The sequence below is a fragment of the Crocodylus siamensis genome, chromosome 4 (assembly GCF_052110815.1).
Source record: "Crocodylus siamensis isolate JL-2025a chromosome 4, ASM5211081v1, whole genome shotgun sequence".
Classification (NCBI taxonomy): Eukaryota; Metazoa; Chordata; order Crocodylia; family Crocodylidae; genus Crocodylus; species Crocodylus siamensis.
Window position 1 is genome coordinate 104,380,344 of NC_143398.1, and position 23,595 is coordinate 104,403,938.

The 23,595-nt window shown below is 40.9% G+C and overlaps 1 protein-coding gene across 6 annotated transcripts in view; it reads right to left on the bottom strand.

Annotated features, from left to right (window-relative positions):
- Positions 1 to 9,319: 9,319 nt before the first annotated feature.
- MYBPC1 (myosin binding protein C1) overlaps positions 9,320 to 23,595 on the bottom strand; it is a 108,673-nt gene continuing 94,397 nt past the window's right edge. For 4 of the 6 annotated variants that reach the window (XM_090043245.1, XM_090043249.1, XM_090043248.1 and 1 more), the window contains 4 exons: positions 21,401 to 21,560; positions 20,881 to 21,017; positions 19,904 to 20,090; positions 9,320 to 10,007 (listed from right to left, as the gene is read on the bottom strand). In XM_090043245.1, coding sequence (XP_089899371.1) covers positions 9,913 to 10,007; positions 19,904 to 20,090; positions 20,881 to 21,017; positions 21,401 to 21,560 — 579 coding nt within the window. In that variant the 3' untranslated portion in view covers positions 9,320 to 9,912. Of the gene's footprint in view, positions 10,008 to 13,208; positions 13,249 to 14,577; positions 14,637 to 19,903; positions 20,091 to 20,880; positions 21,018 to 21,400; positions 21,561 to 23,595 lie in introns of all 6 variants that reach the window. The other 2 variants (XM_090043246.1, XM_090043250.1) reach the window with 2 other exon arrangements.

The window sequence follows — 23,595 nt, forward strand, 5'->3', positions numbered from 1 at the left end:
AGAGTATTTGAAACAAGAACTTTGAGATGTTGTCCTTTCTGGAACACTAACATTTTAAACGAGCAGAATTTTTGTAACGAGGCTTATGAACAGTCTTAGGGAACTTGTTGATTTTCTAGCCAAAGAGAAACAACCTGAAATTTTCAGATTTTCCGCAGCTAACCTAGCATCAAGCCTCTCTAAGGCAGAGAACTAGTCTATTTCTACCCCTAATTAATACCACCCCACGTACAAGGCTTATTCTATAAATGGCCTGTGCATCATTTTAGACTCCTCTCTAACAAGGCAAAGCTACTGTCACAGAGGGCACATAGAACTGTGGTGTTTTATATTGAGGAAAGGAAGCAGAGTAAGAATGTGAAAGATGGTTGCTGGGAGGATAAAGCAATGAATCATTTAAATGCTTTGCTTCCCCTCACATTTGAAAACAAAACAAACCCTATACTCCTTAAAGTTCTCTGACACAGAGGGCATTTCAGTTTTGGTCCATGTATTCATCAATATTACAATTTGTCAATCGCTGACGCTGAATGGCTGTGATTTAAATAGAGTTATAGGTTGTAGCTGTGTTGGTCTAAGAACATAGGCAGACAAGGTTCTTTGGGTAAATCCAAAATTTTTAAATTTTTTTTAAAGCAACTCAAATAGGTGGAAAAATTTGCAAGCTTTTAGGTAAAAGTACCCTTCATCAGGCTGAGGAAGTGTTTGTAGTGGGTCTGTGCTCTTCCTGGATGGAATAATAAAGAAGTCAGAGGCTGGTATGCATGTGAGAAAGCCAGTCTATGAAATTGTAAATTGAGGTAGTCAATGGATGAGAGACAGGTGGGGGGTGGAAGGGGAATTAATGTAGCTAGTATAGGGATTTTAAACCTTTTTTAATAAGTGTACCCCCCAGGGGAGTGGAATGCAGCCAGACACAGGGGGTGGTGGCAAGCAGCTGGGTTTGTGGGGGCAAGGGGAATGGTGAGTGACCGGACGTGGAGCGGGCACATGGCAAGCAGCTGAGTGGTGGTAGCACAGTATCTGTATGACCCTACTCTTACCTTGCCCTAGCCCTGCTCCTGTGAGGCAGTGGTGCAGGGTGGTGAAGCTCCTTCCCTACCCACCCCTGTGTACCCCCTGGGACCTTTCAAAGTACCTCCAGGGGTACGTGTACTCCCAGTTAACAACCTCTGAGCTGGTAAATAGTAGAGAGGTACTTGGGGAGACAGATATTAGGTAGGTTACAATGTGTCATGAATCCAATATCTGTATTTGTCCATCATATTTTGTATCCAGTAGGTTGATGAAGTGAAGTTCGTAGGCTCGTCTGTGAAAGGTATTTTGTAAATTCCCTTTGAGGATTAGAAATGATAGATTGGGGAGAGTGGTTTTCTTGTGAGACATGTGCCCTCACAGGTAATTGGTTATACTAGTCTTTGATAGATTTTTGATGTGCATTCTATTTTCCAAGAACTTATACACTTCAGCATGTGCTGCCCAAAGCTGGAGCCTGGCCAGCCAGGGCTGCACTCTGTTGTTGGCCAGGCTCCATACAGCAGGAGTGATGCGACTGCAGCTCCAGGAGGCCCCTAGAGCCCTGCTGGGGCCAGCCCTCCCCTCTCCTACCCCACCTGGGGTAACTTTCAGCACACTGGAGTACATACGGCACAGGCATTCCCTGAGGACAAATAGCGGTGGCAAAAAGTGCACCACTGCTAGTTGTCCCTGGGGAACCCAACGTCTACACACATCTGGATGCAGCCTTTGAGTGTAAAGAAGTTTACCTGAGTGGTAAAAGTGGACACTGAATGCATGCTAAAAGTGACCACACGGGAGTTACTGGGTGTGTCTACACATGTGCTTTAATGTACAAATGTACTATTTAGTTAATGCACATTAAAATAGGCTAATATGCATTAAGCATCACGTTTAAACCATGCTTTTTATTTAACGTGCATTAAGACAGGCTAATGCACATTTTGCTAGTACCTCCCAATAGAGGGTGCCTGTACAGGAGATGGGAGGCTGCTCCAACGCACTGTAATTACAGCGCCCTGGAGCAGACTGGATTAATCAAGTCTGCTGAAGCATCTTAATTACCACACTCCAGCCAGCCTCCATGTCTCATGTGTCAGTGTCCTTGTGTTTCAAAATGGTGGCAGAGGCTCTTTATGTAAAGATTATTTGATGAACTTTATATAAGGAGCCCTCACCATGATTTTGAAGTGTGGGGATGCTGATATATAAGACGTTTGGGGCACTTTAAATAGAGCTGCTCCAAGAGCCACTGTAATTAAAGAACCCCCCTACACCCAGAGCACATGTAAAAATGCCTGGAGGTACTAGATTCAATGCACATTAACTCAAGTGCATTAATGCACGTGTGGACATCCCAATGTGGAATAATCAGAGCACTATACAATCACACACTAGTGTAGTAAGCACTATCTTCCCTGTATAGACAAGCCTTCAGATTCAAAATTAACTGAAATTTACTTGAAAAACAACATTAGGATTATACTGGATAAGAAACGAACTTCAAGTAGATTAAAAGCTGGCTGAAAGACTGTAAACAGAGGATAATGAAAGATAAACACGAGTATTTTGATTTAGGAGCAGCTGTCTAGTCAGATGCTACAAGGTTTGCTGTTCAAGATAGCATAATTTAATAGACTTAACCAGTGATCTACACTAGGAAGTAAACAGAATGCTAATGAAGTATGCAGCTAATGCTGGTACTAGCTTGAGAGGAGATACAAATACCACTGATGACAAAAATGTTATAACAAAAGAATCTAAGGGGGCTAGATACAGGAGGAGATACAACTGGGGAGGGGGGAGATGCAATCCAGTGCTTCTGGGAAGAAAACACTCTAAAGTGAATTGAAATGAAAATACAGGGAAACAGTAGAATTCAGAAGACCTTGGAGTGACAGTGGGGAACAAATCAGAATGGTGTGCACAATCAACATAGGGAAAAAATCCAGTATTGAACTGTGTACACAAAGGCATTGCACTTTGGAGCCCAGGGGTAGCATTCTCTGTCTCTGGCTATGGCAGTGTTGTTAATCCTGAATTAACAAAAAAATTCAGCAAAAATTCAACAAAAAATTATGACATTGGCTTAAAAACCATCAGACAAGAACAATACATTTAGTGGGTTTTTTTACTTGTCTTCTATTTTTTTTAACCTTTAGAGTTCATGCTTTCAAGATTTCTCTGAAAGTGACAGCTAGAAATTTACTTTGCAAAAACAGTTGAGATTCTCACATGATCACACTTCCAGAAGTGCTGCCTTGAAGCAAAGCACTTAAACTCACAAAAGTTAGGGAAACTGCTACTGTACATATTCCACTGAAGTATATAATTAAATCATGTATATTTTATTAGACCAACTCAAATAGTTGGAAAAATTCTTCTTTGCAAGCTTTTGGGTATAAGTACCTTTGTCAGGTTGAGGAAGCATCTGCAGTTGGTCTGTGCTCTTCCTGGATGGAATAATAAAGAAGCCAGAGGCTGGTATAAATAAGCCAGAGGCACGTCTGCAGTGCCACATACTGCATGTGCAGTTGTTTAATGCAATAAAAGGGAACGGTGCAGAGAGTTTTTTTACCCCTGGATACCCTACTAAGAGTACCAGACGTAGTGAACTCTAACTGCCATCCTATTTTACCGAGCGCTCTATTTTTCTCTGCATACCAGCCCTAAAATAGGAGTCCAAGGCAGACTTGGATCAGCAAGAAATTACGAGGAGAAAAGTATTCATTTAAAAATATATATTTAAGAGTAGTGTATCTATAAAGTAGTTAAGAATTGCTTTGTAAAGGAATAATGTGTTTTAATACAAATTAACATGACCTGCAATTTTACAGTAAGTGTCATGTAGATGAACCCTTCTGCCCATTTGAAGTCCTGTTAGGGTCAGAAAACTATCACTGCCCTTGCCTCGTTGGTGTAAACCTCAATGTTTCACTCATATTTGTCATTCTTGTTTCTGTTCACAGTCATGGTCTGTCATTCTAAGGTTCATTTAAATAGTTCTGCTATTGACAATGCATGGGGACTCCTGCCCAAGTCAAGCTCACATGCAGTGGTCTCAGACTGTACTTTCTTCAGGCCAGTGTCTCATGTATCTGTACGATATCCTGCATATCAGTGATACAGTAACAGTCTGTTTAACTGTTAGACCCCGACTCCATGCGGCGCCCAACAACTAGGGAGACAACGATCCAATTGCTCATGGATCCAGTTGCTTAGTTGCCAGAGCAAACAGGGAGCAAACATCAGCACACATTGCTCGCAACAGCTTTATTCAGAATGGAGACAGATTCAGACTACCTCCCAAAAAAACAACAGACTTGGGAGCCACAGTGAACATTAGTTCTTTTAACATTTTATACACCTTGGTTCATGCTCATTAACATTTGCCCCTCCTTTGTTCCACCCATATCTCCTCCTATCGCAAGCTCTGCCTCTGTTTACTGTTTACTTTATTAGCATGGAATTGCCTATGCATTTCAGTCATTTACATACCTTTTGCTATGAGAGTATGCCTAAGACTTTGACCTCAGCTTCCTCCGGTCACTTGCTGGTTCTTTCTGGTTTCTTGCTGACTCCATCTCCAAAGTCTTACTTCTGCTTTATCTCCTGATGATAGCTGATGGGCTGCATCTTGTTCTTCTTAAACAAGAAATCATGTATCCTACACACTAGCCTATTGTTAGGAAACTGCTTGCCTAAGCATTTTGCAGTGTTATTTTTAATATATCATTCTGCCTTGTAGTCATCAGCTTTGCTGAAGCCACAGATTAAAGCCTTGTTTCAGCTGCAAATACAGTGCTCCCCAAGATCCAAACATTGTCACCCTAACATTAACTGCTTCTACCTCTAACTCAGAGGTCAGGAAAACAGACTTTACGACGACAGGCTGAGCGCCATGGGGCTCTTTAGCCTGGAAAAGCACAGGCGCAGGGGTGATCTGATGGCCACCTATAAGTTTATCAGGGGTGACCACCAGGATCTGGGGGAAAGTTTGTTCACCAGAGCGTCCCAAGGGACGACAAGGTTAAACGGTCATAAACTACTGCGAGACTATTTCAAGCTGGACATAAGGAAGAATTTCTTTACTGTTTGAGCCCCCAAGATCTGGAACAGCCTGCCATCGGAGGTGGTTCAAGCACCTACATTGAACACCTTCAGGAGCAAATTGGATGCTTATCTTGCTGGGATCCTATGACCCCAGCTGACTTCCTGCCCTTTGGGCGGGGAGGGCTGGACTCAATGATCTTCCGAGGTCCCTTCCAGCCCAAATGTCTATGAAATCTATGAAAGTTACCACACTTGCTCAAATGCCTCAAATATTAAGAAGCAGCTTTGTATCTCTGTCAGAGAAGAGCTGCCCCAAGCCACAGGACCCAGCCACAGCCAAATCCTTGTAGTTTAAAGGAAATTTTGAGTGGCGTGGATCTGCTGTATCTTCTCTTTCACCTAGTTGCCAGTGGAGGGGGAAAATAGGATTTATATTCTCCTCTACAATCTCTAGCTACTAGAATGGCCTTTTACAGCTCTGTGAATTAGAGCAGCTTTCAGAAGCAGAGAGCCTAAAGCTGGGGTGGGCAAAATATGGCCTGCGGGCCAGATCTAGCCTGCCAAACACTTTCATCTGGCCCGCAGCACCCCTCAACAAATTGCACCGCACCCAGCCCTTCCGCTCACAAGGGTGGGAGTGAGGTGCCCATGAGTACATGTGGTGCAAACATACTCTATTGTGCCTCACTCCCACCCTTGTGGACAGAAGGACCCGGTCCAGCCTGCACACAGCTTCTGGGTGGGGATGCTGCTGTTGCTGCTGCAGCCCTTGGGAACCTGCTCTGTTTCAGAGCAGCAGGTAGGGAAGCGATAGGGGTGGGGCTGCAGCTGGGCGGGAGCATGGAGTATGGAGCTGGGGCTGGTGGTAGTGCAGAGCCCACACCCAGGGGGGCAGCAGCAGTGCAGAGCTTGGCTGAGCAGAGTGCAGTTGTGAGGGAAGGAGGAGGGAAACCCCCACACTCTCTCTGTGACACATCTACAACAGGCAGGGGTAGCGGCAGCAGCAGCTGCAGGTGGGGGCACTGAGGGTGTTCATGCCCAGAGCAGGCTCCCAGTGGGGCACAGATCACTTTGCAGCGAGGGTTGCAACCTTCACCAGGACGTCTGTATTGCCAATGCTCCCCACACTTGTGTGGCATGGGAGAGAAGCCCTGCATGCTGGAGCTGGCTGCCTTCCCCGCCAGAGCTGCACAGCAGGGGAGGGAAGCCCCAGGTGCCTTCCCCTGGGGAGCAGGGAAGACAGCCAACTGCAGCGCTTGGAGCTTCCCCCCCATACTGTGTGAGTGCGGGGAGTGCCGGTGATACAGACTGCCCAGTGGGGAGGCTGTATCCCTTGCCATGATGAGCAGCACTAGCCAGAGTCACACCTCACCTCACCCAGCACCAGACTCCTGAGTGCTCCACCTGCTGCTGCTGCACCATGGGGAGAGTACAGGGGGTCTCTGCACCCCTCCCCTCCCTCACACCCCACACACCCGCACTCTGCCTCCACAACCCCCCACATATACACAACCCCCTAACATACCCTATGCCCCCCCCACAGCCACACCCCCTCACAACCCCCTCACCCCCCCCACACCCCTTCCATACCCCATACACACACACACACACCCCACAATATGCAAGACTAAGAATTTATTTTTGAGTTATTATGCAGTCCCTTCTATATACACTATGCAAACACAACTCATGACAACATTTTTTTGTAATAAAACTAAAATATGTTTTAGTAGTGTTTGACTTTTAGTGTATGATTGGGTTTTTTCTGGTTCCAAGATGGCAACCCCACTTTCCAAAAGGAGTATTTCTGGGGGGCAAGGGGAAGGACTTCTGGTGGCAAAGGTCAGGGGTTGGGTGTGGGAGGGGGGTGGGATTTCTGGTCCCTAGATGGCAACCAGGGGGTTGGGGCAAATGTCAAGGGGGGGGAGGCTACCTCACACGGCCCTCGACAGCTCACCAAAACTTGTTAAGCAGCCCTCCACCCAAAATAATTGCACCCCCTTGGCCTAAAATCAGCTCCAATTTATATTGGCCACCTGTTTGTCTTATGCAGAGTCCTATGACTGAGGGAACAGATACACATACGGGAAGAGGCAGTTAGGATGCCTTTAAAAGCAATATAGAAATTGTAGCTCAGCAGTAGCATACAGTGAGAAAAGGCTGTCTTAGTTGTAATGGCTTATTCACTGTTTCATATTTTTTCATGATAATGCTTCTTTGAATATGTAACACTGACATCTCTGTTGTAATTTTTGTGTGTTTTTGTATTATTACATCAATCAGTTATTCAAATAACATAACAAACCTTTGAACATGACAACTAGATTGCACCCTGTAACACAGTCTCTGTATGCAGTTGGAGTAGCAATTGGTAAATAAATGACAGGATAATACAACTAAGAACCCAGCCAAATCACATTATATTGTAGCTGGTATTCTTCAGCATTTTATGGAGAGCTAAAGAAAAATACCCCCTTTATTAAATACGATCACTTGGTTCTCTTGGAGGTTAATCTTGCTAGAACTGGAAAATTAATGTAACCATTTTAACTCATGTAAAACTTTCCATACAAACATTATGTTTCCCACCTCATATGATAGGAACAGAATGTCAAAGATTGTATATTTATGAATAATGCATTTGTTGTGATGAATATAAGAAATCAATTAGTGAGGAAGAGCTTGACAAAAACAGGAACAGATTTGTCGCTAATTCTATTCATCCTGCATTTTCTCACATAGCCCACCTGGCTTTGGGGAGGCAGAAGGTAGAATAAAAGATTCTTTCCAAGTTATGGCTGACTGTGTGACATAGAGTAAGTCCTCCTAGAAACACAGACTGTCCAAGAACTGTGGCATCCCAAATCACAGTCTGGGTGCAGAAACTTCTTGATGCAGCAGGACAGCAACAAAATCAGGCCCTAGATCAGGGGTGGGCAAATTATGGCACACAGGCTGGATCTAGGTTAGCAAGGGTTTCCAAGGGATCCCTCTGCCCTGCTCAGCCCAGGTGCAGGGAGCAGCCCAGACTGTGGCATGTGTGGCCAGTCCTGTCAACTCTGGGCATGGAGGTGCTGCTGGGCACAGCTTGCCCCATCCCCATGTGTGGCTCCTGGGCATGCTAGGAGCTGCAGTCTTTGGGGTTGGGCAGCAGGGCTACAGGGTGGGGCAGCACAGCAGTCAGACTTGGTTTCCTGGCAGCCCCCACTGCCATCTGGGAGCAGGTGCATGCCTCGCTATTGCTGCCAGTCCCAGCCCCACTTCTTGGGCATCCCAGGCCATCTGCCCCATACCCATCACTGGGGGCACTAGATGGAGCAGGCAGGTGGGCAGGGACTCCATGGAGATTGGCCTGGGACTCCTATGGGCAGGGCACACTCAGGCAGGTGGATGGGATGGGGCCACATGTGGGTGAGAAGCAGCATCTGGGAGCAGAACAGGTGGGTGGGGCTGGGATCGCAGGGAGGTGACAGAGCAAGGCCAGGGCCTGGGACAGAGCCATGATTGCCCCCCATCCTGCAGTTGCATTGGGCCAGGTCAGCACCCCCCTCCCCAGTCTACAACAGCTCACCCAAGCTTCTTAAGTGGCCCTCCAGCCCAAGTAGTTGCCCACCCCTGCCTTAGGTCCTTGCAAAGGCAGTAGCAAGACTCATTTACTGTATTTATATGAATCCCTGCAAATAATAAATTGGTGTTTCCAGGCCTCAAGGCTCATCAAGATATTATAGACTGCATGCAGCAGTTCACTTGCCCTGAACCATCTCAATTTGGTCGTTCAGGCACAACATACAGTGCTGAAAGGGTTAATGTAGGACTTCACTCCTTCTGCCTGCTGGGGCCATAGAAAGGTTCCAGTCATGTTGGCAGTATTACAGCACAGTGTCTGCATACTTCTATTGCAGTATAGAAAAATCAGCTTTCCTGCTTAAGACACAAAGCCCAATTCTGCAGGGCTGATTGGGGAGAGGGGGAAGGGTAAGTGTGTGGTATGCAAGTAAATAAGATAATAATTAAATGTACTGAAATAGAGGCAAATAAAGTTGTATGTATCTAATAGCATCCTCCTCTCAAACTCTATTTGCTGTCTTGTCTTGTAAGCATTCTGGATAAAGAGCAAGTTTTCATGCTTGTGTAATACTTATTACCTTGGGGCCCAGGTTCTCACTGGTGCCTCCAGAATATGTAAAATAAATAATATAATGAGTTGCTGTAGGACAACCATAGTAAAAATCAATAACCAATATTTCAGTACAGTTTAAACACTTAATTTTTATTGTACATTAAATAAAACACTTTAATTTCAGTTGAGAGACTTGATTTATGGGCGAGTCATAACAAATGAAAATGTGTTCAACTGAAATGACCATTAAGTACATGTATATTAAACACTTTATAATGAAACAGTATTCTGTTAAGCTAGTGTTAGATGATTAAGTTCCATTATCAAAAGAGGTATATGTCAAGGCCCTATTGCATTGCCATTTGTTGCTCAGTATACTGTCACTCTAACAACAATACGCCTTGCACTATTGAGAATAAACTATGATTGTCTTCTCATGCTTATTACAAAGCTTTTCTCTTTCCTCATTAAAAAACAAACACAATATCAAACTGAAAACAATGCTGAACATTACAAAGTGTGTGTTGGCTTTAGTTATTTCATTTCAACCCAGAAACAATCCATGCATAATTTTTCTCTTTACTGCAGCAGGTAGGGAAAACAAACGCAACATCAAAAACAACCGCCCACTTGTGCTGCCATTGCAAGAATTAAAATGTTGTAATGCTTGCTACCAGTCTCCAGTGCAGTGGCAGGGAAGCACTGTGGGTAGACTCTCACTGTCACTCAGGTTTGCCTGCTTGCACTTCTCGCATATATGAATCAATGATATGCGGTGGCACCCCATCCATTAACAGCTTGAAGAATGAAAGTCCACCTATGGACAAGAAATATAACATTTTTTTAATTAAAGCAGTGGACTTTTAAAGTATTTTCTTGCCCTCTGCAAAATATGGACAATGACATAGATATAGTCCACACCTACACTATATTTATTCTTGGCATAGGAAGAAATTCACCCCTATGCCAAGGGCTAATACAAGAGTTATTCACTACATCAGCCTTCTAGTGAGAAGTGAAGCACAGGGCTTAATTTCACATCTTGTAGGCCAAATCTGGTCATCTGTTGAACTCCAACAAAACCCCCTTCATAATTCTTTACGTAACCTTCTCAGCACTGAAACTGATTTTAATAGGGCTGCATGAGGCATAGCTCAGATAAAAACTTAGACCAGAAAGTTAACTGTAGGAAACAGCTGATGGTCTTAGAAATAAGAAAACTTGTAAAGAACTGACAGGGAGAGTCCTGATGAGACCTATGGTGACCTAGCATCACCAGGCATGAACCATGACGGCAACACTACTGCACAGTAGCATCTGAAAAAAAACAAATGGCGATGGGACTGCACAGTAACACCCATTACCTTGCAGTCATTTAGTACTTGGTCAAGCAAGTACTAAATGACTGCACAGTTACAACTGTACAGTCAGCCGCTTATGTAGACATGGCCACAAAGATTATTATTATAGAGCTGTGTTTTATATTACCCAATATGTAGCAAAATATTTACTATGGCTCTTGAAATATTTGATGACAGTGTATGTTACTTAAGGATGGGGAAGAAGTGCACAAAAGAACCCATGATTTTCAAAAATAGCTGTTTCAATTTAGGTTCTGAAGTAGACACAATGAATGTAAAAAAAATTAGTTCTGTGAGAAATTCTAAAAAATGTCCATTCCATTTTGAAATAGAAAGAAATTGTGGAAACCCCTGTGAAAATGTTTTGAAGTAGCATTTAAAATTGACTACATGAAGTTTAATTAATGGACCTGAGCTTTAAAGTCCCTGAATCAGCTGTGGCTGCTAGAGACTCTATGCCCCTGCTTCTTGGCTACTCTCAAGGGCTAGGGACAGACATTCAAAAAGCCTGAGCCTGAATTGATTCAAACTTTGTAGTTTAGTCTAAGCTGGCTAGGCTAAATCACTTTGTAACTGCACAGACATCCCAGCACATGCCTGCAGTGGCTCAGGCTAGCAGCTGGGGGGGAGGTGCTAGAGAGCCCTCCCTTCCCTTGTATAATGCTGAGCTGAGGAGGATGTGGCCAGGCCCCGACAGGTTTAGGGAGAGGTTCCTCCCCTCCTTGATAACAGAGCATTTATCAGCTCTGTTATCAGCATTTAGCACCTCATCAGAAAACAAATAGACTCTCATTACTTCAAGCTCTTCTTAGACAAAGAAGGAACAGAGGGACATTACCAGCTGAACTGTTGATTATCTCCAAAAAGACCTAAGTTGACACTGCTGTCTGACACAGCATGGACCGTAACCACCATGTGGTCTGCTAGCTAATGCTGAGGTGTCTGTGTAAGACAGAGGGAACAGGGGATCCCTGCTTAGCAGGGAGTGGGAAGGGGACAGGGAGAGCAGAAAGAAGCCAGGCAGATGCTTCTGCGCCTGCAAGTCTCTCTCTCTATATATTGGTCTTCCATTGATTGGGTCAGGTTAGTTGGTCAGCTGCCTGTAGTGCCCACAAGCCCCAAGGAAAACTGGGGTTTACTAATGCAGGGCATTTCTTTGCCCTCTCAAACCCCTGTAAAGTTGTTTCTTTTCTCTTTGTTTGGAGCTTACTGGCAAGCTACATTATCTGTTGAATAGCTATCCGGGGCAGAGTTGGCATCTTCCACTATCCCAGGCTTACATGGTTTGGAAGGCATGTTGTTTTATATCCAGCACTGTATGGGAACAAATCTGCTTTTAGTTACACAAGCAAAATATATCTGGAATTACCATGAAGCCAGCAGAGTTTTTTAGGATTTAACTGTGTGTAATGGAGAGTGGAATTTGGCCCATGATCTTTCAAGTAGATTTTACTCTATTGAAAAAAAAAGATTTTCCTTTTCCTATTGTACTTTAGAAAGTAAATGTGCCTAGCACAGTGAAGTGTACCTATTTCTGTTGTGTCCTGTAAGCACTACTGTAATTCAAATAATACAAATGAGCAACATATCTAGAACAATAACTGATATTGAAAATAAGTATAAGGAGAATTTGTAAATGAAAAAATGATGAGTGTATCTTCTAACTGTAGTGAAGTAAACTGGATTAGGAAAGGAGTTTGGACAGTGGAGCATTGATAAATATTTTGCTAAAAATGTTAGGAGGTCCTCCCTCAGTGAAAAGGGTTGATGTGTGTGATAAGGAAGATGCATAATCCTACTATAGCTTTTATAAGTCTGCAAGGGTATTCATTTCTACAAGGTGCAAAAGCAACCACTAAACTTTCACTTACCTTCTGTAACTCTTCTGAAGTACACCAAGAGTTTTAAAGTATACACACATTTTCAGAATGAGCTTATTATGGTCTCCAATTGAGAAAAATGTGCTTCAGCTATATATAGACAAGGGATCCGATATTTGTGTAAATTGTATTCTGCTTATACATTTTTGGTCAATCTGCTATATCTATTCTTAACGTTATTATTGTTATCATCCAGCTAAAGCAACATTATTTAATTGTCATTTTAAGCAACTGAGCTACCTTGTCCAACACTGTTGGTTTTTCAGAGCTGTGCTTTTCCCATCTTAGGTAAATGCACAATACAGACAAAAATGGCATGCTTTTTAGCATTCTTTAAAACGTGTAGTACAGATTTTGAAAAGAATCATTCATTTTAAAGTAAAATTAAGTGATAAAGAAATGTAATGTATTTAGGCGTCTATCCCTAGATGCAAATAACTGACTGTAGATGCAGAATGCTCTGAGGTTACTTGCATTTTTATCAATATTAAGTAATTAACCTAACATGCTATTTAAATACAATTGAGGCATTTGCACTGTTAGAAAATGAGTAGATGTTCTCCTAAAGGGAGTTACTGTAGCAAGCAATTATTTGAAAGATTGGATGTTATCTGTTAGTTGAGGGATACTGTAGAATAAATAAATGTTACTAGGTGTTATTGAGATAAAAAACATTTTCATTAAGAGACATAATGAAAATTAAGCCATACTTGGAAGGCATTGTATGACATGAAAACAGACATAAGCTTCATATGCAAGGACCATATGAAAGCTTACCTTAGATGACTATATACATTCAAAAATCCTTACTGTGCAACTAAGGGAGAGAGAGAAAGAGAAATAACCATTTAATTGCTAACACAAAAGTAGAGAGAACTTTTTGTGTGAAATGATGTTCACAATTATGACAAGATGACGTTTTAATCCTTAGTCATGTAAAATATGTAGGAATAGAAACACATGGAAAGTAGAAGGCAGGGATCCAATACCACTTCAAAATTATCATTAATAAGTGAAATAGTTATTCAGACGTACAAATATGACTGGCTCTGTAATTAATCTACTGGAGCCAAACAATGCAACTTACTTTTATGATAGATGTTTCCAAACTTAGCTTCAGAAGAAGCTAAAACATATATACATATATATATAGCATTTTTCACCAGAGGAAAATGCCACACACAAAGCACAGAATTATATATATAAATATATGTTGAAACTGCAAAAGGCAAAATTATCAAGTACAGATCAGTTATATACCTGTACCCTATCAGATACCTTGCACGGATCCATATTTATATTATTTAAGGCATGCCATTTACTCCATAGGAACCCTTACCTTTAATTATTCATATTAACTATGCAGTACATACATATTAGTATTATACAGGTGGAATTGTAGCAGCCATTTAATACTTAAAATGGTAAGACCATGTTCTAGCCTAATTGCTTAGCAGATTTTAATTTTGATGCTGCAAGTCTGCAAAACTCTAATATTAGAAATGTCAATGTTTGGGCATCCTTGTATTTTAAAACTATATTTTTTCCACAATTTTAGTGATGTCAAATAAAGCTAAGTTCTCTGCTAGTGTAAGTACTCTAAAGCTAAGAAAAGAATCCTGTAAGATTCGATGTAACAGAATAACCCTAGTTTTGCTAAAGTCAATAGCAAAATTCCCATTGACTTAAGATTGAGATTTCCTCTTTAGACTTTGTGTGTTAAGCACCAGCACAGATTGACATTCTCAGCACCAATTCTTAATAAAAATCTTGTCTATAAAGAAGGATAATTTTCAAAATAAATGGAGACCTAGGTGATACTTCTTTTTTCCAGTAAGTCTACAGGCCACATAAAACAATTGCATATATTAAATACATTCTTTACCTATCTATGTATTATTATTCCTAGTGACAGAGTAGAAATCTGTCAAGATCTTTCATAAGTCTGAAGTTAGTTCCTACTTTCTTGATTAATTTGGCCTTCTTTTCTCATATGACATAGCCAATCTATGCCATGAGACACTAATACAATCTAAAAAAAAAATAAATTCACACTTTACATGCAAATGCATTTTTATGTAAAAAAAAAAAAAAATAAGGAATGGAATGGAATGGAATGTCCGGTGGAGAATGCTGTGTTGTAAACCTGTTTCTTTCCCGCCAAGAAGAATGGTTCTCCTGGGTTAATTATTCCATGATATATCACTGCAGAATTAGAATATTTGTAGTGATATTTATTTTCATTTGAAATTTTCAGCAGTTAACTGTTAACAACTTATTTTTTTTCAGCACGACTAACACCAATTGTAACTTTTCTCAGAATTCATTACGAACTATTACGTTGTAAGTGGTAAGCATCCTTGGCTTCATTCTTAAAACCTCTCTCTAAAGCAATCAATTATCTCATGACAACAGGATCACACAAAATATCTTCTTGAGGCAAATCCAGTCTTTCCATTGGCTTCAGTGAGCTTTGAATCATGTTCTTATTACTTAAAAACACAGCATTTACAGAAAGCAAACAAGGAACTGATTACAAAGTCTAATGACAAATCAGCAACCATTTGAAATCATGCTCCAGGAATTTTTTTTATATATATATATTTATATATATATATATATTTTTTTTTTCCTTGGGAAGAGGAAATACTATCTTTTTATATAATAGTTTAAATTGAATTTTGTGTTTGTATAATTTGTGCATTTCTAAAACAGTTCAGGTAGATCTGTTTTTCTTAAAAACCATCTAGTACAAACTACAAGGTGAACTTTTTAGCATACTTGTGGAGAAAGACAGCTTGATATGCTATTGTAGTAAATAGCTTATATAGTCACAATTTTAAGTACATCTAATTGACCAGGAAAAGATTAGTTTAGTACTAGATGTTATCAGGAATAAAGATCACTGACCAAAAACATTTCAGTGAGAGTAAAGGAAGATTTTAAAATGAGACAGTTATTTTATCTATTGCATCTATTATTGTCAATTCAAGAGTTAAAGAAATGAAAGGTAAATTTGTAAGAGTTGATAGTTTGGATTTGAAGTGTAATATATTTAAGCAAAGTGGCAAAAAACTTTAAAAAGTTCAGTGTAATACAAGTGCACATTACTTTCAAACTGTGGCATCTAAAGAAGTAAGAAGTAATAGTTATAGTAAGAGACTATATTCAGAATACTTTTGTGACATTCCTAAGAATAATTTTATGTATATATTATAAAAGAGATTGCCCACAGCTCAGAAACAGGTAGATAAAATTCTGGCCTATTTGAAAAAAAACCCAATCATTTAGTGTATATATACTTTTGTATAAGGTAACCTGAATCGTTATCCAAAGACCTATAGCTATAGTAGTGCAACTGTGAAGCTTACCAGTTTGTAGCATCCCTTAAATTTTAGCAGTCCTTACCCAGTTAGTGTTCCCTAAGTAAGGATTGCAAGATCAGTCCCTAATTCTTACTTATTGGAGTAAAGCTGAAGTACGGTGTTAAATTCACACGTGTGCATATGCACACACACATCTGTTTCCAGTGATTCTGAACTCCATCCCCCACACAAAATCACCTTTTTTCTGTGTGTGATTGAGCTGCTCAGACATATCTTGCTAATGCAACATACAGGCTGGGTGAGTTAACAGAGTGGCACAAGCCAGTGGAGAAAGGCATTGTAAATGAATGGGGGGAAATGGATGAAGTTACTTTTTAAAATCTGGCTGTGTGATATCTATTTGCATTTGTTTATGTTACAATAGTAAGCCTAAACTGTGCATTGGTTTGCATATAGTACAACTGCTAAGAGTAGGCTTGATCCTACAACTATTGCATGAACTGGTTAAACTCTCACTGACTTTTAACACCAGCAAGCATAAACCCTCATAGGATACCTACTGTATTTGAACCTAACAAGATAAAAGTTCAAAAATCCTTTTGAAAAGTAGATAAATAAGTGATCAAATACACTGAATTCAGGAAAGGAATATAAATAAAGGAGTTCAGAGTTGTTGGGAATTAGGAACAAAAAAGGAGTAACATACCAAATAAGTTTGGTAAGAAAGGCCTGGACACGACTACCCATTAAATAAATGTACAACTTTATGAACAGAGCAGTTAATAACTCTAAATTTACACCCTAGGTTTCCTCATACTAACTTGCTCATGCAGCCATACTCTTAACTGCAATTCAAAACAAGTAGAATGAGCTCTATAAGAATATATAAATATTAAATGCTTACTTTCATTACCTACAGAACAATGACACAAACAGAATAAACCTTTTTATTAATAGACACTCTTCTAAACATATGCTTTTCATACTATTTACTACAGGTCTATGCTTTTCATACTATTTGCTGGAGCCCATTGACTTCAACAGGTGTTGGGTTGGGCCTTAGGAGCATTTCAAGATACAGCAGCCCATGGTAAGCTATCTAGAGTTCATGTTTACAAACTGTTTATGAATGAAAGTAAAGGAATGCCCTCACAGTTGCAAATGACTAGCCTACTACTCTTTCATAGCTTTTTCAAAGTCTGTATGGAGTCATAAGGTTGAAAGGGACCTCAAAGAACAACTAAATCCACTCCCTGAACAAACAGGATGTTGCACAAATCCTACCTATCCAACTTTTGCTTGAAAACCTCCTATGAAGGAGATTCTACAATTTCCCTAGACAGCTTGTTCCACTGTCCTACTATTCTTGCAGTTAGGCAGTTCTTGATGTTTAATCTAAACATGCTTTGCTATAATGTTTAATCTAAATATGCTTTACTATAAAATCACTGTTATCCAGCATTTAAGTAACCGGAAATTCTATTAACCAGAATTTCTGGCCGGTCAGCCAGACATGGTGGGGAGGCCAGGGGAAAGTTTGCACGTGGCAGCTTTCACCGTCACTCACCACCCTACACTGTTGCTGCTCCACTTGCGGCTGCTGCCCCACAGCCCCCTACCCATTCCATGTGCAGCCACCATTGCCCCTTCCCCCACCCACTCTGCATTATATGAAAACCTCTGCCAGGTTATTTCAGATAACCAGATTTTTTACATAACCGGCAATCCCCTTACCCTGGTTAGGGATGCCAGAAAACAAAGATTTTACTGTATTTTAAACCCATTGCCTCTTATTTTGCCCTCTGGCAAGGAACGATACATGTTCTCCTCCTTTTGTATGGCCAGAATTCCTTATACAGTATTTACTCTCATATAGCACACACTTAAATACCATGCACTTTGTTTTTTTGGAAGGCAGTATGTGGGAGGAAAAGGTTTTTTTGTAAAAAAGGTTTCATGAGGTTTCAGATGAAGGCGCTCCAAAGCAGAGCAAGTGTGTCAGCAAGTGCTGGGAGTAGGGCTGGCCTGATAAAGCCCAGCCCCACCCCTAGTGCCCAACCTGAGATGGGGGCTCCAACCCATTGCCTCACCCTCCAGCGCACGCTGGGCAAACCGGAGATTGAGCCCCCTCTGTTCCCTTCCACTACTCCCATTCTGAACACAGCACCAGAGCTGTGAGGGGTAGGGGGGAACAGGGCTAGACACACAGCAGCTGCAAACTAGACCTTGATTCCCCAACCCCTAGGCCCAACAGTGAACATCTGTTGGATCTGGGGAATTGCTGTAACTCATGGCTCTTTCTACGAAATGGCATGAGTTACAGCAGGGAGTGTACATCTGTCAGCACCCTCTATATTCCCAGCAGGACTTCCTCTATGTTTCACAAGGCCAGGCCCCAGACCCTTGCAAAGGCAGTAGCATGACTATTAGTTCTTTCTTGTAAGTAGTTTTTAAGTTCCTATAAATATAGTGTTATTTACATATCAGAAGATACTACCAGCTGCTCACTTGCTGCTTCAGGCACTGCCAATAGCTACAGCTGTGGGAAGGTTAACACAGGACTCCAGCCCTTCATCCTTCTGAGAACAACACAAGTGGCAGCTACTTTGGCAGCTGTATGGCATGCAGTATGTCTCCAGATGTGTTTCTTTTCCAGGAAAGAAAACAGCTTTCCTTCTTAACACATAAACCTTAATTTGTGTGGACTGATTCTTGTGGGAAAGGTGCGCATTGTATGTGAGAAAAATGGTATGTATTCTTTTTAAAACAAATGCAGCAATTAGATCTCATAGCCTGTGGGAGACTCTCCTTCAGGAAGTAGTAGAAGTCCCCATTACAAGAGGTTTTAATAGCAGATTGGGCAAAATACTGGGGGAATATATATAGGAAACAAGTGACAACTGGAAGAACTATGTAGATGCAGATAGATCCTTTCCATCTCTAACTTAGACAATTCAACATATTTATTTTCATAATAAATATTAGTGTGCTTTAGCTAAGGCATGATTGCTGTATAACTAATTTTGAATAAGGCTAATGAATCATGGTTTCCAGCACAAAAATCATAATAGTCCTACCTGTCACCCTTTCAAATGACAAAACTCCTATATATTTCAGAGGAAACTCTACAAGCTGAAGCTCTGCACGGATAGGCTAAGTGTGCCCATACTTTTCTTATAGTACATCTTTCCTTGAGTAAGTGCAGATCAAATTTTAAGTCCTTTGTACCAGGGAACAGTATTGCTAGATTTGGTCTGATCTCACAAATAGCTAAAATACTATCAACTTCTGCATTCAGGTAGATTCTGTACTGCACTGTAATGTCATTGGTGCAGGAAAGCAAAGTGATCTACATGGAAGTGATTAATGCTCCACAATTCTATGGACCAGTCTTTGGTTTTATTGGCTGGGTCCCTGCCCAGAGTTAAGAGTAGATTCCCATAAAGGGACATTAACAGGAAATTACAGGTTTAGGGCTCAATATCATCTCTGTGTAATATCTTAACACAATTTTAGCTGATGGTATAGGCACAGTTCTGTGGAGCATGCTTATTAGGTATTACATAAAGAGTAATTTTATTTTCCTTTTGACAAAATCATAGGGTTTTTAGAAGAATATCAGGGTTCTGAGACATCCCAATAGGTGAGAGCCATTTTAAAGCAGATATGATTTTCTCTTTTCTTTTTTTTCCTTTTTAACACTGACAAATCTTATTGACATGTTTAATTTGATTCCTTTTAAGTTTATTTTAGAAACACACCTGCCCTCCAGAACTCCTTTTTCTAATCCTGAAAATATTTTACAGTACATCTATGAAATTTGCCACAACAGCAGTACCTTCTGGTCCCAAAAGGGCATATCTTGTCACTGCTCCACTTATGAAACAACTCTTGAAGTCAATGATTACTCGAATAAAACAAGTAGATTATATAATATAGACCTGAGAGCACAAATATGCTGACATTCAATAAATAATAAACCCACCAATATGGTGTACTTTCTCTTATGCAGTAAACCAAATTCTTGTCTTTGATGAGAAAAAGAAAGTTTCTATGTTTCTCTCTTGTCTTGCTTTGTACATGATTGAATCATACGTATTAGGTACCTCAACAAGCAGTGTATTTGCACTGACTGAAACACCTTACCTTTCACTTCCAGTTTGCAATCAACTTCTGCTTCCCCAAGTTGATTGACTGCTTTGCAAGTGTAAGTGCCTCCATCATAAGGACTAGGTTTGCGGATATCCAAGGTACAAACACCTTGGTTACTAAACATTCTGTATCTTGGGTCATTCAGTATAACCACTTTGTTTTTCATCCAACTTATTTTGGGCTGAGGTAAAAAACACACATGCAAATATATTCATTGAAGTGTTGTCTTTTTGGTGACCTTACATTCAAGTTGAATGATACATTACAATGATATGCAATGAAAAAATATTGACAAAAAGAAAGCTGCAACCCATATCCAAGAATCAACTGAGGCCATATCACGCCACAGGTCTTGCCTTGTAGCCTTTATTCTTTAATCTAATTCAAGATAGATAATTATTTAGGTGGTATCCAAATGTGGATCTGTTATAAATATGATACATATGCCATATAAGAAAGAGCTGAATAGCAACTTTCAAGATACAGTCATTCTAAGTTGGTCAATAAAGTATTTTTTTTAAATCATAATCTTTCTACAGAACATAATCAGAATCCCTGAAAGTGAACAGTGGATCAGGAACCCTTTCTTAAAAAAACTGAGAAATTCTCAGTCATTATTTTACAGGGACAGTTCAATTTTCTACTCTGTAAAATGGATCAAAGAAGACATTGGCTCAGTTAGAATGTCTAGCACAATGGGACTGGGATCCTGAGCCAGGCTTCTAGGTGATACTCTAATGTAAATAGTCTAAAAAGGTTGAAAACTACTGCCAGGGACTCAGGAAACATATTATCCATGCTGCAAGTGGGTAAATTGTGGGGGTGGAAGGAAGTAGGACTTCCTGTGAATATGGCAAAGCAGGGAGGAATTCTGACTCCTACTCCTAATTGGTCTTTTTCCTTAGACCAAGTTTGTGAATTATAGAAAGGTGAAAAAAAAATAGAAAATATTTGTGCCTGGTTAACCATACCTTAGGGTTTCCTCTGACACTGCAGTTCAAAGTAGCATTATAACCAGCTACAGCATATGTGTTAATTAAAGGCTGAGTAAACATAGGTGCTTCAGTGAAATCAAATTCTTCATAAACTGGATTTTTGTAGACTTTACCTATAAAATAAATATATGATTTCAGTCAATGTTAGAACAAAGCCAAATGTTTAGGTGTTTTTCAAGGAAAGTTTGAACCTACACTGATATGAGCTGCTTTAAATACTACTGCAACCCTGTTTTATTGCACTAATTCTTACTGACATGAGAGCAGAATCAAGCCTGAAGAGGTACTGTAATCCTTGGTTATGTTATATAGATTGTGCATACTGAATGTAAAATTATTTATAATCATCATGGAAACAATTTTTACTTATTCTGTCCAGATGTAAGTGACTACTTCAGATGCAGATAGTGAAGAATCAAGCACAAGTTCTCTTTGCCTTTTATCTTCCATATTCTGAAACCACCCTTTCCCTTCAGATAAATAATAGCTAGCTAACCATCCTTTGCAATCACAGCACTCTCTTTGGTCATCGTTGCATCATCACTGAGGCCACACATGTTTTCAGAGAAGATCCGGAAATAGTATTCATTTCCTATGATGAGTTCAGTAATGGTGGCACTGGTTCGGTTCCAGTGTTCAATTACAGTAAACCATTCCTGGAAGACACAAACACTGAGTGAGTTTTTCTACAGTGCAGTCCATTTGTCAGCAGTGACCCATTTGGAATGGCCTCCACACATATGGAAGTGTAAGATGATTTTTAAAGGAATTTATATAAATAATAATAAAATAACTAAGCTACTGCCTGGGAATCATTCCACAATAACAGGGTGAGTTAAGATGCCACATTCTGTTTATTAACTGAGCAGTGACGGCTAAATGGAAAGTGGGCCCTATGAAATTGTCACTTTCTCTTTGTTATCCAGGTGGCATCACCATAGGAAATACAATAATACAAAGGTCATCTTGTGGAAGAGAGGAAAGGCAGGATCTGTTATTCAGGTTTCATATTGCTGATAACATTTAACTGCAAATATGAAAGCTAGTGACTGAGGTGGGAGGGGGAGTGGGGAAGCAAATAACTTTTCCGTGTGTCACAGGCCAGTACCCTCTTTTACTAATGTTCTCCTCCTCTAACAGCCCACATAACCAATTGATTATGGGGAACAATCACTGGATGTAATCACAGGTGATTTCCTGTGATTCAGTAAGAGTTTATAGAGTAGGAGGAAGTGTGCATAAACCCAAACTACAGATCAAGGGCCAGGTCTTTGAGGCTCTCTCATAGCAGCAGCAGCAGTACAATCTAGCAAGAATAACACATAAAGTTAACCCAGTAGCCAGTTGATACGTCTTCCAGTTAATTGCTAATTATAGTTATGAAATCATTTGCAAATGGGGAATACTACCAGAGTACAATGAGAAGCTGACAAAACTTAGTGTAGTGGCTTGCTAAAACAGCGGCTGACACAACTCTAGCAGGCCAAGTTAGACAGAAACATGCTTTTACTGTACAGTATGGCTTTTTCCCCTCTGCTAACAAAAGTCCTATAAATGTGAGCTCATCCACTCTGAATTCCTGTGATTTCTGGCAGGGCACTCCTCTCTTGGGAGGTCTTAAGTGCACCAGTGCATAGTGCTTCAGGCATCTCTCTGCATAGCTCTCAAGAGACCCATGTTTAGATGAAAGCCATCTCTTTAAATAGCAAATTTGAATTTGATCTTGGTAAGCAATGTCTACATAGCAAACTGAGAATAAGGGGCCTAATGCTAAAAATGTAGTCAATATTAAGAAGAATATGACCATTAATCATTCTCTTTAAATTTCTGCTGCTCTTCCAAGTCTTCTCCATTTCTCAGTGTATATTTGTGCAAGCATCCTGTGTTGGTGTTTGCACTGCAATTTACTAATCATTAAGAGCCACACCAGTTTAGACTTCCCATAATTAGTGCTCAGAAATGATCTTCCTCTCCAAAAAACTTGGGAGTTTTCTCTACTAAGGACAACTGGTTTTAAAGTAACGTTTGGAAATTGCTGTCATGTAGCAATCCGTCTGTGCTGCAAGAGTACAATTCCTGCCTAGTAGCATAACTTGGTGATAGGGGCACCAGCCTCTGGTGCCAATTCTGAGGGGCACAAGAATAGCTGTTGCTAGGGCTGTGCGAAGTTTCGTGTGGTGATTTGATTCGGAGGAGATTCAGCCCAATTCGGTGGCTGAATCTCTGAAGCTGAATCAAATCAGGGAACCAATAAAAGGTCTGAATCAATTTGAAGCTCTCCGGATCTTTGAAAAAGCCCCCTGCCAGCCCCCCTGGCTGCCGCCTGTTCCCCCACCCCCCATAGCTACCTCTGTCCGCCCCAGCTTGGTACTTCAAAAAAAACCTCCGGTGCTCAACAGATGCTGCTGGGCAGGGGGTAATCTCTGCTGCCCTCCACTATCCCACGCTGCATGGTGAGGGTTCTGCCACGAGCCTCCTGACCCCTCCCCAGGCCCCCCACGGGTGCCCCACGCAGGCCAACTCCAGCCCTTTAAGAAAAAAAAGCAGAGAAAAGCCCTGGGACTCACCGCTCCTGCAGTGACCTCGGGGCTTCAGGGGCTCATGCAGAACTCCCCACGTGGCCCAGGGCAGCAGGGGGCAGTGGAGATCACCCCCTGCTGGCAGGAGTGGTGAGTCTGGGGGGTTTTTCCG